General features: G+C 38.5%; 1 protein-coding gene across 5 annotated transcripts in view; it reads left to right on the top strand.

Moving 5' to 3' along the window:
* Positions 1-13,935, top strand: part of DPH6 (diphthamine biosynthesis 6) — a 232,317-nt gene extending 218,382 nt beyond the window's left edge. For all 5 annotated transcript variants that reach the window (XM_080394734.1, XM_080394733.1, XM_080394732.1 and 2 more), the window contains one exon: positions 13,619-13,935. In XM_080394734.1, the coding sequence (XP_080250860.1) occupies positions 13,619-13,734 (116 nt within the window). In that variant the 3' untranslated portion in view covers positions 13,735-13,935. The remainder of the gene's footprint in view (positions 1-13,618) is intronic.
* Positions 13,936-15,980: the final 2,045 nt, after the last annotated feature.

Raw genomic sequence — 15,980 nt, 5'->3', positions numbered from 1 at the left:
TGAAATCATTTGTTTTTCCTGTATCAACGTTAAAATAAAATGTAAGGAGAACTGATTATGAAGAGATGATTCATTTGAGGAACACTGACAAGATCTGCTGTACGCAAGTGAGCCAGAAGCACTTTATGACACGTTCAGAACTTGGAGACTGAATTACAGTCTTAGTAATCATCAGTTCCCCTTCTTCTCTGTCATTTCTTTGTTTAATATATTGCATGGAAGAGACTTACCGTACAAGTTTTATAAGCTTGCAATAAAAATATAACAACTGTTGTATTAAATTATTTAAGTTGTAAACCATTGTAAAAAGCAGGAAAAGTTATATCGACATGGAGCCAGAAAAATGATTATGATGGAGTATAAAATATATTGTGCTGATTACTACAGAATTTTTGCCCAGTTTAGCATATTGTAAATCTTCAATTGGTCTTAAGAATGAAACTGCGAGTAGATTTTTCTAAAGGATTGTGGCAAGTAGTTTAAGAAAAATGAAGCTAAAATCAGATTTGTAATTTAAAGACAAATCAGCAAAAATGTGGCAGCAAACAAAAAATATCTGAAAGGTCAAAGGAGAGAATAGTGGCGAAGCAAAGGATCAATGAATTCAAAACTTCCAGATTTCCCTTGAGAGAAAGCTAGAATTCTCGAGGAATAAATAAGCAACTTTTATATTTCAAGCAAGTAGATTATTATTTTATTCTCTTGTGCTATGCTTTACTAAAAAGAGATGTGCCAATAATTCTGAATCTGGAAGTACTGATGTTAGTGGCTTTTGAAAGTGCTAGATTTACCTAAATTAGTTGCTGAAATTAAAAATGGAAACATTTCCAGCAGGGCACAAATATATCTAGCATGAAGATCTGACTATACATGATAAGATCCAGTTAGTTTTCCTTTTTTCTGCCTCTGCCTCTTTGCTCTTGGTAAGTCAAAAATGGTGATGATGATGATGATGATAATAATAAATTAATAATAATAACAACAACAATAATAATCCTTTAGCATCTTCATGTTTCACCTTTTTGTCTTAGCAGATTTTTTTAAGGCTTTAACGACCCTAAGTGTTCTTGTGGCAGGTTGCAGATGAGTTTTCTTTGCCCTGCAAAGTGATTTGGCAAAAATTCAGCTAGGCTGAGCACTGAGCATATTTTGTTGCCACCTTTTCTACCAACACGTGCTTTCTGCAAAAAAGAAATAGAGGTGGTGGCCTGATTCAAATGAATCTTCCTAGAGCGATGTAATTGAAAAAATACCTTGAAAGGGAAGCCTTTGTAAAAAAAACCAAAAAAAAACCAAAAAACAACTATTCATTCAGCTAATGTAGTGTGGAAAATACTGGTAAGGCCACTCCAGCGATGATGTTCCTGGAGAGGAGTGGCTCCCAGTGAACAGATGCTGATGGTTTTCCATAGCCTGTCCTTCTCACTACCGTGTTTTGCAATGCAGCAGGTATGATATTCCCTGACAAGTTAAGGCCCATGGCATAAAGTATCAGTGTTGACCAAAGAGAGGGCTGTGTGGGCATCTTTGCTTTGCTTTAAAACTGACATCTCTTCTTGAACAATTTGTTTCCCTCTAGCAGTACTGCAACATTGTTAAAACCAGATCTCATACCTCAGATCACATCTTTAAAACAGAAGGAGGCACAAGGATAGATCAAAAGCATGTTTCGCCGTGCCTTATAGTTTGGCCTTCTGTTTGTGGGAAAGATAAAGGTCACCCTTCCATCAGTCACACTTCATGTGTCTTGAAAGTGGTTAGAGCATCACATCCATTTTTCTTCTGAGCATTTTCAATTTCATTAATCCAGTATCTCTTTGAGGTAACATAGTTTTTCATGGAGATGTGGCTTAAGGCTCCAGAAGCAGAAATTCCTGTTGAAAGAGCCAATGTTCAAGCAGAACTGTCAGTGCTGCTGACTGACTGCTCACCTGTGGGTGCTGGCCCACTTGGGGGGTCTGGGGACTGGCCCACCTGGGGGAACCTGGAACCCCTAAGCCACACACCAGATGTGGGCAGCTTTTCCATTCACTGCTGGACTATGCTGTGTACTTTACCTGTCACCCACACAGCTATAAATCACAAAATGTACAAGAGTTACAGAAGGCAGAGCAGTTTGTATCATTCCAATAGGTCTTCTCCAGAAGTTTTTTTTAAAAAACAGGTGTTTAGAACCATGTATTTTGGTGATGAAACATTCTTCTTCTATATATATGTATATATACACTTTTGTGCAATAATTTAACTTTATTGCAGCCTTTTGTAATACACTTGCATAAAATATATAGTAATGTTTATTAAGCACTCATAAGACAGTCAGGTGTTATACTCCTTTGACAGGTATGATAGACTATTTTGGCATAAAGCCCACAGGTAGCTTTCAGATAACCTGTAAACCACCCCAGCTGTTGATGGTGGAAGAATAGCAGAGGCCTCTGAGCAGTGAAGTTGCTTGACAGCAGAGCAGGTGGAACACGTGCAGCAGTGCTCCTCTGGGGCTGTGATTTTAACTTCCAGAGATCCAGAAACAATCCAAGGAAAAGGATGACTGTGTTCTTGGCCACTGTGGTGGTGTTCGTAAGTGTGCTCACTGTGGTGTGCTCTCAAGAGGAAGAAGAAGTATATGGGTGGTCAGAATTTGGGGTCAGATGTTGTTTTTTCCACAAATCACCTTAACAAGTCATACCATTTTAGCAGAGTTTTCTATGACTCTGTTTCCTATCTGTTATACATTCCTTTCAGCTCTCTGTTTTTCTGTGTTGATGGTAAACTTTTTGTGGTAGGCCTTGTGTGTTATTTAGTGTTTATTCAGTGCCTGATAAAATGATACGTGGGTCTGGCTGAAAGCTTTTATAACTTATGCTGTTAATAACTTCAAGTTAGAGCAAAAATGACTTGCAGCTCACGTCACTATGCGGCCGAGTTTCAGACCCTTTTTCTTTCATTTTGCTGTCGGTTGACACAGTTGAATGACTCTCCCAGTCTCCCGTTCCCAAATCTGTAACAAACTATGAGCTCACATTACACTGGAAGCACTAGCAGTGAGATTTATTTGTCATCCTTGGAGGCCATGAAGAGGAACAAAAGGCTTTCATCTCTCTCCCTTTCTTCCTTGACTGTAGGGAATAAGAAGGTACTGATACCTTGGGTTGCTGCCATACAGGATAAAAATCCAATTAATGTAAATCTGCCAGATCAAGGGGAGGTAGTTGTGTGGCTGCCAAGAGCCCACAAACTTCTGGGTGCATCATCAGCAACCTCCGGCAGCATGATTTCCCCATTAAAACAGAAGCTGGGTTTTGCTCCACCTCCACATGCTGGGTCTACCCTTCTTTTTAGCCTGCACCAGCTAATTTTGCATAAGTTGTCAGATGCAGCAATAATGAAAATTTAGTCATTTGTAGACTCACTCTAGGATTAAAGTAGTGACCTCATGATGAAAGGCAGTGAATGCCGTGACCACTCTTTGTTACCTCTTCCAGGCAGCTTTGATTAAACTGTGCTGTGAAGCCAGACCTGGATCAATATGAATGATCTTCATCAACCTAATAATGTATTTAAGATGTTCGGTGCACTTTTATCTGGTTTTATTACGATGAGTTGTTTACATTAGTGTAGCAGATTGATTTAAAGTTTCAGAGCTCTTTACAATGGTAAACATCTAGAAATAACCTCATTAGTCTGCACGTGATACTATATATAAATATGTAATCTACTATGCAAGCACCTCAGAGGTGTAAATTAGCATAGCTACAATTTATAGCAGTTGAGAATCTGGCCTAGAAACTGAAAATGATTATTCCATCAGTGTTATTTTAAATGATCGCAGCTTAACTTGACATAAAGCAAGGACCATATGATCTTCCCCGTACCCCATCTAAGGATGCTTACCACAAAATCTTTTAGAAACCTTTTCTGGTTTTTGTAGACTAAATTCTCCCACCAGCAGATGTACGTGGTGTCCACTAGTTATATAAATATCTCTTCAGTCAGGCATTTCTGATGCACTGTGTCCAGTAAGATATTTCTTAAACCCATTGGTTTTGGAGACAGTTTAGCAGACTTGAATAAACGAACAAATGTGGAAGCTGTACCAAACATCATTTGGGGATGTCAAAGCACTTAACAAACATTGTTACAACCGAGTCCATGTGTAACCACTGAAGGACATATTTGCTTCAGTATGTCTCATGACAGCTTCTTTAAAAATATACTTAAGTGAATTTAACACTTGAGAAAGGTGCCAGATTGACAGGCCCCAGAGATAAAAGTTCTTGAATTACCAGCAGGCACAGCCGAGCTTCCCACACACACTGCCCCACCAGTGTCCCCAACCCTACCTGGAGGGCACAGCGACCAACTGTCCTGCAGCTTGCAAATCTGCGCCATCTTGTGCTCTTGGACTGTGGGCCAAGAGTCAGCAGCTGTAATGTGACCTAAAGGTGAAAAAGCAAGTTCCATAATTACTGCACAGGTGCTGTTGCAGTTGATCATTTTCACACCAAGTTTTCAATTAATCTGGGGGGTGGGGGAAAGTGCACATTTATCTGATTTTGCATACAACAAAAAATGCGTGTGTGAGCCTCTAGTGAATCCTGCAGTTTTATCTGTCCACATAGGCACATTCAGATGACCATACGAGAAAAAATGTGAAGTGCATTCTTAGATGCCTTTTGAAAAATTGGTCCTTACTGTTTCATATGTTTGTAATAATCTATTTCCATTCATAACTCATCCCTGCTTGGTGTCATTACAGCCCATCCTCCCCAGAGATCCTGAACACAGCTGGCATACAAGTTCAATAACCATCCACCCCATAAAGAGATTGGGTCATTACAGGGTTGAAATATAACACACAGGGAAAACAGGCTCGTGATCTTTGCACTCTGTCATGGTTTTAGAAAAAGCACAAGTTCTTCCCTGAGTGATTATACTCGGAAAGTTCAGTCCTCCGTTCTCTTTGAAATTATATTTAGACCTCACTGTGAGTACTGGAAGGGCATGCTTAAGTGTTTCTTTATTTAGTGCAGAAGGTTAATGACATTTTAAACAAAGGGGCACATTTATAACCTTGTATAGGCTGATTCTCAATCTCTATATAGGACACAGCTAAAAACAGAACACTGGAAAACAGAAAGCAAAGAGTTTTCATGCTCTGCTATTTTCTAAGCTATAGCCGGCAGCTTGATAGAATTATTGTGGAAGCTAAATCTTAATTCTTTCTACTGAGAAACAGCCATAACTAATATGCAGAGGAGCTCAGCAACATTTGTTTATCTTTTAGAGTCACATTTCTTTGTGCAACTTGCCGTTGATGCACTTGATAACATACCTAATTCGACTGGTGCTGTGTGTACTTTGGGAGGTAACTTCTGTATATCCCGAGAGAGTTAGGTGACGTGTAATTGTCTTAGGGATGGCATTGAGATTGAAATTGTAATTGTTATACATATTGGTATAAAACCTCATCTGATGATTACAGTTGCCTGATTTGCTTACCTCCTCAGCACTCCTGGTGCATCTGTCACACTGTAAAGCTTTGGGAAGAGTCCATACTAGCCTTCAAACTAAGCTGAAGTTCAGGTTTCAGAATTTTGGAGGAGGGTCAGGAGAGAAGGTATGCTTGGGAGAGGATGTTTTAAGATGGTAGCATCCATGAACTCTGCTTCAATACCTCACCTCATCCAGTCTCAGTTCTCCTGTGCAGGGTGTCCACTGGAAAAAAGGGATAGACTAGTTTAGGTCATCTTCTTCTTCACAGGTTTCTTCTCTTTAGTATGTAGTTTCATGTTCTATCTAGTCTAGTTTCAAATATCCAATGTAGCTGAGTCAGGTTTTGTTTTGGGCTGTGTTTTTTGTCTGCTTTTATTTGCATGTACCCCAATGACATTTTCATTTCAGTCGTTTTACTACATAGTTCATAATTTTAGCTATATCGTGTTATAAATTCCACTTCAATCTGCTGCTTATTACCTGCAAATACTCCTAAGTCTTTTTTCATCAACCACCTTTTTAAGATTTTTGAGCTAGTAGCTGGCTTTTCACTTGCAGAAAAGCAAAAGGCTTTTCTTGTCTGCAAATAAAGAGGGAAGGAGGGGAATGCCAGGGACCTTCTCTTATAGAATGACAATACTCCCAGGAAAATGAGAGGAAGGGAAATAGATGTTTACCTGTTTTTCCTAAGATATGCAGTAACTTGGGCATCACTGAAAACATTATTTAGAAGCAAAGGCTTCCTAAATTTTGCCTACTCTGTTCTGAAGCTCTCTGGATGTGTCTCAGTTCATTAGTTTGAAAAGTCTTTATAGATGTGAAGTAGTATTTTAATTTTGTTTAGAAAAGGCCGAAATTAGAATTCCATATTAGCAAAGGAAAGGAGAGGGGTTCTTTCATGACTGAGTTAAACAGAAGCCTTTAGAAGAATAGAAAGGGGTTGGTTCATTCCCATCTTCGTGTAACTTGAATTACAGGGTTTAGTAAGTGAAACGGATCATAAGCTAAACCCCGCAGAGTCCAGAAAGCTCTAATTAACGCCCACAGTGAGTAACTTTTCTGAAATTGGTCTTTAATCAAACTTTGCTCTGAAAACAAAACAAGGATCGTGGCAGCTTGATAAAAGAGACACATTGCCAAGGCTGACAGGCCCACAATCAAACCAGCACTAAAAATAACTGTTTTGTCTACTCATTTTCTTTCAGATGCTAAAAAAATGCATTAGCTGCAGTCTAAAAAAACTTCCATAGTTACTCAGCCAAGTGACTCAGCTCTAGAAAAGTGAGGGTCCTATAAATGTTAATGCCTTTCCTAATGATGAGTGGGCCCTCCTTCCTTCCCACACCCTCCCATCGAAGCAGAGGAACAGCAGAGAGGTTGGTGAGGCTGGCAGGGGAAGAGGCAACTTCTGGGTTCCTTCAGAGCTGGTTGTTTGAGGCCAGCTATCCCTCTCCTCTGGCTGCTGGTGGTGCAGAGCTCAGGCATCCTCACTGACTAGTTTGGATTAAGATAAGCCTGTCATTCATCTTTCTTGTATCTCCCATGAACAGTAAGGTCCACGGCTGCTAGCTTGTGCACACACAACTTCTCCTCACTGATTCTGAGGGCAGGAGTTGTCAGTAAGGCACACGGAAACACAGCTCATTTTCCTCTTCCTCTGCTCAGCTGTAGAAAGAGTTGCTCCAACTCCTGTGGGTACTTATCCAAACCTACAGTGACTTTCGTTATGTTTTCACCATAGCCTCCATAAAAACATTGCTAGCACTGTTTTTTCAGGTTCAGGATAGATTCTAAAGGGACAAGGATCCACTGCACAAACAGGACTAGCAGTAAAATATTAAAAAACCATAGTCTTCTCATTATAGCAGATTTTTATCTCAGTACAAGAAAGACATGGACCTGTTGGAGTGAGTCCGGAGGAGGGCCACAAAGATGCGCAGAGGGCTGGAGCACCTCTCCTATGAGGACAGGCTGAGTGAGCTGGGGTTGTTCAGCCTGGAGAAGAGAAGGCTCCGGGGAGGCCTTACTGCAGCCTTTCAATACTTAATAAAGTGCTTATAAGAAAGATGGGGACAGACTTTTTCATAGGACCTGTAGTGATACAACAAGATGTAAAGGTTTTAAGCTAAAAGAGGGTAGATGCAGACTAGATATACAGAAGATATTTTTTACTATGGGGATGGTGAAACACTGAAGCTGTTTGCCCAGAGAGGTGGTAGATGCCCCCTCCCTGGAAACATTCAGGGTCAGGTTGGACGGGGCTCTGAGCAACCTGATCTACTTGAAGATGTCCCTGCTCATTGCAGGTGATGTTGGACTAAATGACCTTCAAAAGTCCCTTCCAACCCAGGATGCTCTATGATTCTATGATTTCATTCGCTGAATGATTAGCTGGATGAAATGTTACCCTGTTTTGTACCTATCAGTGCCTAAAACTCACAGTATTTTATGACCAAAATGTCAGTGTCCTATCAGTTTGGATTCTAACAAACATGTCCTTCACAGAAGAGGTTGCAATCATCTGAAATGGTTCTTTGGTGTTAGGGATGAGCTGAAAGAGGATGGCTAACTTTGGCTTTAGTGGTTCTGGTCCAGGCTGTATTTTAATCTGGTATGTGATTACTTGAAAAAGACTTTTTCATTGTTACAATTAAACTAATCTGGTGTGAAAAGCAGGAAGCCCTTCAGTATAGATGGGTCCATAAGTGCAAGACAAACTGAAATGAAATGCGACAAAAACCTTGGAGATACATTTTTATGGCATAATTGTTTGCAAATACAGACATGCAGATTTCACTGGCTGCTTTGGTATCTGACCAGGCATGTGTTTGTAGAGACCTGAGTTCCAAATGCAACTGTAACTCCTTCTGTAATTTCTTTTTTTGTTATTGTTTTTTTGGGGGGAAGGGTGGTTATGTATACTTTAGAAATAGGCCTGAAACAGTAAATTGGGTGTGTGTATGTGTGTGGGGGTGTGTGTGTGTGTGTGAGGGAGGGGTGTTAAGTCTAAATCGTGCCAGTTACTTTTTAAATTTTTTTAAACAAATATTATTATGTATTTACCATTCAACAGGAAAGCTCATTCATCAGTTGTTGACTTAGAAAGAAGGGAGAGAAATCTAGACACAGCTTAAGAAGTCTTCACAACACAGACTGGATTTTCAAAGTTATATAGCAAAGAACACAAATTCCTTTATTGTCATAGTTTCAAAAACTGGTTTAAGTAATCACAGGTTTAAAGCAGTTTCACAGCCTTATCCAAATTCGTATTGGCCATTTGTCTCATATATCACGGCAACAGACTTCTGCAATTCAAAGCAGCTGCTTAACTCATATTCAGATAAATATCCCAGGCCAGAATGATTGAAGTGCATCATCAGTATTGCATGAAGGAGCTTATATCATCTCTAAAGCTGTGCTTAATGTGATCTGCCAAAAGCTGCCACTAAACTCCCCTTGTTACCAGTCCTTAACAAAACTCAGTTACACCCTGATCATCATTAAAGTATGCAAATCATCGCTATCCTGACATTATAAATAAGTCAGGATAAATAAGGCAAAGACAGACTAGAACTCACTCAAAACCAGAAGGACCAAGGGAAATCAGCGTAATAACCAGGATAAATAATCAGGAGTGGTTGGCCTCCAAAGCAAGATCCATTTCCATTCTCCTAAGTTTAGTTATTGTTCATTTCACTCCTTTTGTGGATATGAATATTTCCCACTTGGAAAAAAAAAATTAAGACTTATTTCAAATTTCTGTAATTTTTGAATAAATTTATAAAAACATTGACTAATCTTGGCCACTTTTCTTTGGCCACAAAGACAAATCTTTGGCCACTTTTCCCTGGAACTGGTAGGCTCTTAGTATTTTTGAAGATTAGCTGATATGTTTTGAAAGTGGAAACACAACCATTTACAAGGTGTTGCTTCCATTTTTGCTGTGGGCAGAGTGGTTTTGAAAACCCTGTCCCTTAACAGGGAAATGACCAATATGACCAACGTGAAATAACGTGATCGAGAATACTGAAGAAAATGATGAGGTACCATGTGAAAAGCCAAGTACTGAATTATGCAAAATGTCCACGTTATTGTCATTTAAAATATTCACAGCTGCAACAAAAAATCAGCACAAAATCATATTTGCAAAGGGACTCACTTTTATATTCCAATAGTATATTTTTCTTTGCTGGGCTCAATTTTATTTTGCACAAAAAGGTATTAATTAAAATGAAGCAAGCGAATTGTACAGGTTTCATTTTAAAATCTTATATCCCACTACATCATTTTATATCATCTGAAGTAAAAGTGTGGGGAAAAAACCTGAATTGTAAAAACTGGCAATTTTTTTAAAGCATGTTTTCCTTCCTTGCTATGGTTGTAAACCACAGAGACAGTCAGCTGAATGTTTAAGAAAGGGAGGGGGTCTCCAGTTCCTCATGTTTCGCCTTTTCATTGCACTGCCTGATCATTTAAGACAGAAGCTTGTTCCAGACAGCTTTAATTAAACTATGCTGTGAAACTGTATATAGATCAATGGAAGTGATCCATAACAAGAGGCTAATCATGTATTTAACAGTGTTCAGTCCAGTTCAATCACCTTCTACCATTTCTGTGGCTTTACATTCATGTGGCAAAGCCCTGAATGTGTATATGTATTTTTTAATCCATCTCATTAGTGACCATATGCTTTGGCTTCAAGGGAGACAAGATCTGTCTGCAATCTGCCAGGGATTTAGGGACATCAATAATTTGTGAATAGTCATGTTGGTACTGGTCGAAGGGTTAAGTGTTCTGCACACCAGGGGCACATCTTTTGGGACCAGAACTCTTAGTCAACTGTTAGGAACCTGATCCCCTGTGACGCATCTTTTCAAAGTACATGCTGCATGTCAGATCTCTGCAGCTGAAGCAATGGAGCTTTATTAGCTCAGGGATTTAAAAACCTGCTCTAAGCAATGTAACAATATCTTTTGGTTAAAAAGTGAAGGAAAGATAGTAGTTGTAATATGAAAGTGATTTTTTTATGTGCTGAGCTAAATATGATCATCCTTTTTGTTACTATTTTCCTTTTCAATATAAACTATTAGATTACTCCTCCCCTGCAAATATCCAGTGAAGCAAGAGTACCCCAGCAATAATGGGGAACTGATTTTGGAAACATAAGTAGATTCTGTGGCCTCAACTCATACTGCCTAAATCCTGCTGAAGCCAATGACAGCACAGATGTAAAAATCGTCTTCCTAATGTTTTGGAATGGCCCTTGAGGGGCTCCCAGGGCACTGTTTTCTCTACTTAATGTGAAAAGCACCTTTAAAAACAATAGCTTACGGTGTTAGGTTGTGTCATGTTATATGGAAGGGCTGCAAAGTCAGTGTGAGAGATCATCAAATTATTGGATCTCAGTATCATGTCCTTACAGAGGAATAGCAGAAACAGATTGTAATGCCAGAACTTCTGGTGAGAAAGACTTGGAATTCTTGTTGTTCATTTTAAGTTTTGGCTATGTCCATATCCCTCAGCTGTACCCAGGTCAGTAAAAAAACGCCATAGTGGTGCAGAAAGAGACTCTGTATGGAACCTGTGCCCAGAACTTCTGCCGATCGGTTGGGGTTCAGTGGGATACATCTTACAGGATGAAGCTTGCCTGCTTTCAGCAAATTTCTTGTAGTAATAATAATTAATGGGAACCGTCACAGGAAATGAAAACATGCAGAATACACATCAGTTGTTTGCTGCTTGCTCATCAGCTGGTTTTGTTTGTACTTTAATAAATGTTCTGTATCAGGACAGAATAAGTAACTCCAAGATCGACATCAATCATATGTAGCTCATGACTGAGGCTCTTATTTATCTAAAAGCATAATTTACATAAGTAAAAAAATATAGATTTTGATTTATTAGTGTCACATCATTAAAAATATACAGTTAGCATTGGAGGATTTAGAGTAATTTATTATAGCAGGTAAAATATATAGCTGTCAAATTTTGTATTGTGTCAGCTATGATTACCTAGGCCACCACAGATTTACTAATTGTGTATTGTCTTCTGTGGGACCTTAGAGTACAATTTTGCTGTTTTAGAAGACCCAGTCTCCTCTTTCCAGAGGAAATTTCCATAAGCAGACTTTTATCCACAATTTTTTAATATATAAAGATGCATGTCTAAGGTAGAATGCTTTCATATGAAACTATTTGATTTATAAGTATGATAAAACATTTAGAGGCATATGTCCCAGATTTTCATCCACATTTCAATTATACGTGTAGGCTTTGCTGCAGCAGTTTGCATTTGCAATAGAAAAGGTGGTGGTCTTTTGGAAAGGTTGCTCTTTCTGGCTGGCAACCAGGTCCTCTAGGGCAGGTTCAAAAGTAAATGTTTATGGCTATTTTGGCTACCTCAAAAAAACAGAGGAATGGAGTTATATTTCCAGTTAACCTCACTTTCAAATTCTCCCTTTGAAATTAATAGCTGGTTTTATTATGGTAGCTCTTAGCACTGTTTCACAGCTTTTAGGCCTGTGAAAAAAGTTAAAGACTAAAATTATATTTTCACAATTTTAATTGAGGAAAAAGGGAAATGTAATTTTAATCGGGTAGAATCGGTGATTCTTGAAGTGGCTTGCCTTCACCCACTTCTGCTTAATGCCCGGTGAGCCAGCATGGCTATAAAGTTTTCTGAAGTCAAAGCTGAGAATGAAAATGTTAGCTGATGCTTAATTACTGGGTCACTTACTGATGAGTATCTGCAATACATAACCTGACTACCTTTTTACACACAATGTCAAGTCCTCTGACCTTTCCGCTGACTGTTGATCTTTGGATCACCCTTGCCTGTTTTCACCTCTAGTGTCAATGATACCAATACGAAAGGAAGTCAGCAGAACTTGAAAGACTGGTACTGTCTTTGCAATATTTTGTAGGTAGCAGAGCCTGTATTACATTACTTTGTGCTACTGCTGCCAGGTAACAAGACAGAAGATTTTTGGTTTCAGTGAATACAATTGCAGAATTCCTGTTTTATCCTGGATAAGGTAACACTTCGACTGAACTGCCTATTCACAGTTTCACAGGCAGTGATGCCAAAAAAAACCCTCTGACAGTCTTCAAGTTCTGCCCTCTTTACACTCTCTCCAACCAAGATTGCTTAGTGTTATAAAGAATTGCCATAATCATAGAAGCTGCAGACAGAAATAACTTAATGAAACCAAAACCTATGCAGACCATACCTTACCATTAGGAAACTGTCTTTTGTAGGGTCATTTGGAGAGTTTTCAGCAGTCTTCTTTCAGGGTTCTGTGTGGCTGGATTTCTAGCATGTCCATTCCCTGCAACATGACCAAAAATGTCTTGATACTGAGGTTTAAATTTTCCATTCTGTAGTTTTCTTCCATATTCTACTAACTAGATCTTCTCTATTATTAATTCTGTTCCCGTAAAGGACTTGAAATTTACAAACTTCTGCCACACATACCAGTCTCTTTAAAGCTCTTTATAGCTAGATTCTGTATTCTTAGCAGTTTGAATCTCTCTATAATTCTAAATATTCAGTCGTATATGTTGCCATCCCTGTACTTCCTCCATTATATCTTCAGCATGGCATACTTCTACTGATTTCAAATGGAAATCATGTTCATAATGTTTTAAAAAATGTCTCCTTTTAACTTCTAGTAGATTGATGCACCACAGTGGGACTTGAGAACAGAATTTCGTTTACAGACAACTACGTGCTGATCATCCCAATATCAAGTATGACAAAGAACTGAATTTCAACTAGCCTTTAGTTATTTTTACTACCTGCACTTAGTTTCAGGTTGCTGTGTCTGTAACCAGCAGACCACTCACTCACTCACTCAAGGTTGAGAAACATGCTTTTAACTGTGTTGCTGAATTATGGCCTTAGGCAACGTGTAACGTTAATCTCAAATTAGTCAACAAGGAGGTGGGAGATGATGATTTTTCCTTCTATATAAAGTGAAAACTTCAGAGTTGCGTTTCACTTCCTTTTGTTGCTTGCCACTCCACAATAACTTTCAAAAATGTATTTAGAAATCATTTTTAAGAGATAACACAAAATAGAAAATGAGACCGAAAGGATTCATTTATTGTTTTGTTTCTATTTTAGGACTGCAAGAACATCTTGAAAAATATTTGGACAAGAAGAAACCAGCTCTGATTTTAGTGCCTGTGGTGGATTTACCTGGCAAGGAGGTTATTCATATATCGTGCTGGCTAAGCTAGCAATTTAACAGAGATGAGCTGATACCAAAACACACATTCAATCCAGGAGAGAACAAAGAAAAGAGTTGATCATAACTGTGTTAGATACTTTCATTAAGCTATATTGTTTGATTTAAGCAAAGTCATATTTAGCTTTTTAATGATGCCTCACGATATGTGACAGTGCCTGCTTTGTATGAACAATAAAGGTTTCTCTACAAATTATTGTGCTTTTTTCTCACTTATTTTTAGATCTGTTCTGGTAGTAGCAGGTAGTCTTTAGGAGATGTCATTTGCTCTGATTACAGTTGTTCTTTTGTTTGATATATTTAGGCCTGGTTACAATAAACTGATTATAACTTCAGATCTTTTGGATGAAGATGAAACCGGAGTATTAGCTCCAATACTGCTTTAAAGACTTGATTCCTTTCAATTCTGTTATGAATTTACTGGCTTCTGTCCAACTCCTGAAGACTTTATTTGTGGCCAGATTTTAACCCTTATCTTGCACCAGGAAAGAATTATTCCAGGGGTATTCAGGATGCACATTTTACCAAAGCAAACAATAGAGATGATGGCCACACTGTAGGATCTGCCATCTTGCTTTCTGGGGCAATAGCGGGTATCTTTGTGCTTTACATCTGGTAGACAGCTCTTATTAAAGAGATACCAGTATCCCCCACTTCAGAAGACTTGAGTCTTCTCCAGAAAATCAACATGAGTTCTAGCACTACTTTCATTAAAACAGTCTCAAACCACAGTCAGCTGTGTGTCACCTGCTCCTATCAATTTCATTGCAACTGATATTTTACTCATAAGATCAATACAGGAGAGAATGCCTTTTGAACTTTGCTTGAGGCAGTAAGGCACTGTAGAGAAATATTTTCAGACAAAGGCTATAAAGTTACACCTTCAAGAAAGAGTATCAAACCTTTTCCTTGCCTCTGTTCTCCATCTATGTATTCTCATATCTTCTCTTCCAGTGTGTGTGCACTATAGCTACATGACCAGCACTCCGGTTGTCTTTCTCTTACACCACTGTGTACCTGAGGTACCACTACAAAAGTCAACTGCATGGCAGTATGTTTACGTTACGGTTACTATGAGGTGGACTTAGCACTCCAGTTTTATTTTCTTACCCACAAATATGCACTTGGCAGTAGCTGATACAAAACCAGTGACTAAAGGTAAGAGGATCTTCCTCTGTTAGATGCTTTGCATGTCCAGCATACTATGGTGATGATTACTTGAAAACAGAAACTGTTACATGTTAAATCCTCAATATTACATCAAGTAATACAGCAGAGCTGCCATACTCTTCAATAAGAATCACTCTTTCCACAGTTATTCAAATATTTTAGAAGGTGGAAGGCAAAAAGCTTTTTATATACCAGTGTATAAATACATGGAGGTATTAAATTAAATTTCTTAATAGAAAACGGAAGAATCTGTTAACAATACAGTAGTTCATTAACATTCTGTATCATTTTTATGTTAAATGTATTTGATCCTTGTTCTTTCCTATGACCAGAAAAGAACTTGTTAATACTTGGATATGCCTGTTTTGTTTGAATTCCACTGTTTTAGAAGGCTAAATTATTTTCTTACTTTTCCCTGGAAATACAAGTATTTTATTTCTCTCGGTGTGGAGTGCCCACAGACCAGATGCACAAGCTGAACTGAAACAGAAGAGAAGGAGACTACTTTCAGAGAGCTGAGGATGAAGCTTAATTTTTCATCTATTTGAAGCCAAAGAGATGGTATAGTTTGACTGTCTCCTGTAGCAGTCATGTTTTTCATAGGGAGTTTAAAAAAGATACCGAAACATGTTGATCTTGGCTTTTGTACTGTGCTGCATATTTTAACATGACAGGATTTTTGCTCCTAAAGAAACCAGCTTTTCCTGCAAGTTTTCCTGCAAGACTCGTGACTCAAACTATCTTTTTCCCCAGTAAAGGTGCATTGAAAAACGATAACACAATGCATTGGTCCGTAAAAGTATGATCTTCTTTTTTGTCTCAACAGAAAGCAAACCTTTTCCTTTTTTGAGACAACCTGAACTTCAATGGGCTTACTTTGTGAATAGCTAAAGAATACTTTGCTGACTTTTTCTCCTTGAGAGGCTTCATGCAGCTTCTACATGGTGTGAGTAGCTAAAACTATAAGCTGGGTCTGCAGTGTTTTAAGTATGAACAAGGCAATTTCTTCAACATTGATATGCAAGGTAGGTGAGTAAAGTGCTGCTCCAGATAGAGACCTAAGACTTT

Source organism: Falco punctatus (genome assembly GCF_963210335.1).
Source record: "Falco punctatus genome assembly, chromosome: 7".
In the NCBI taxonomy this organism is placed as follows: Eukaryota; Metazoa; Chordata; class Aves; order Falconiformes; family Falconidae; genus Falco; species Falco punctatus.
This window is presented reverse-complemented; position numbering and strand designations above follow the sequence as displayed.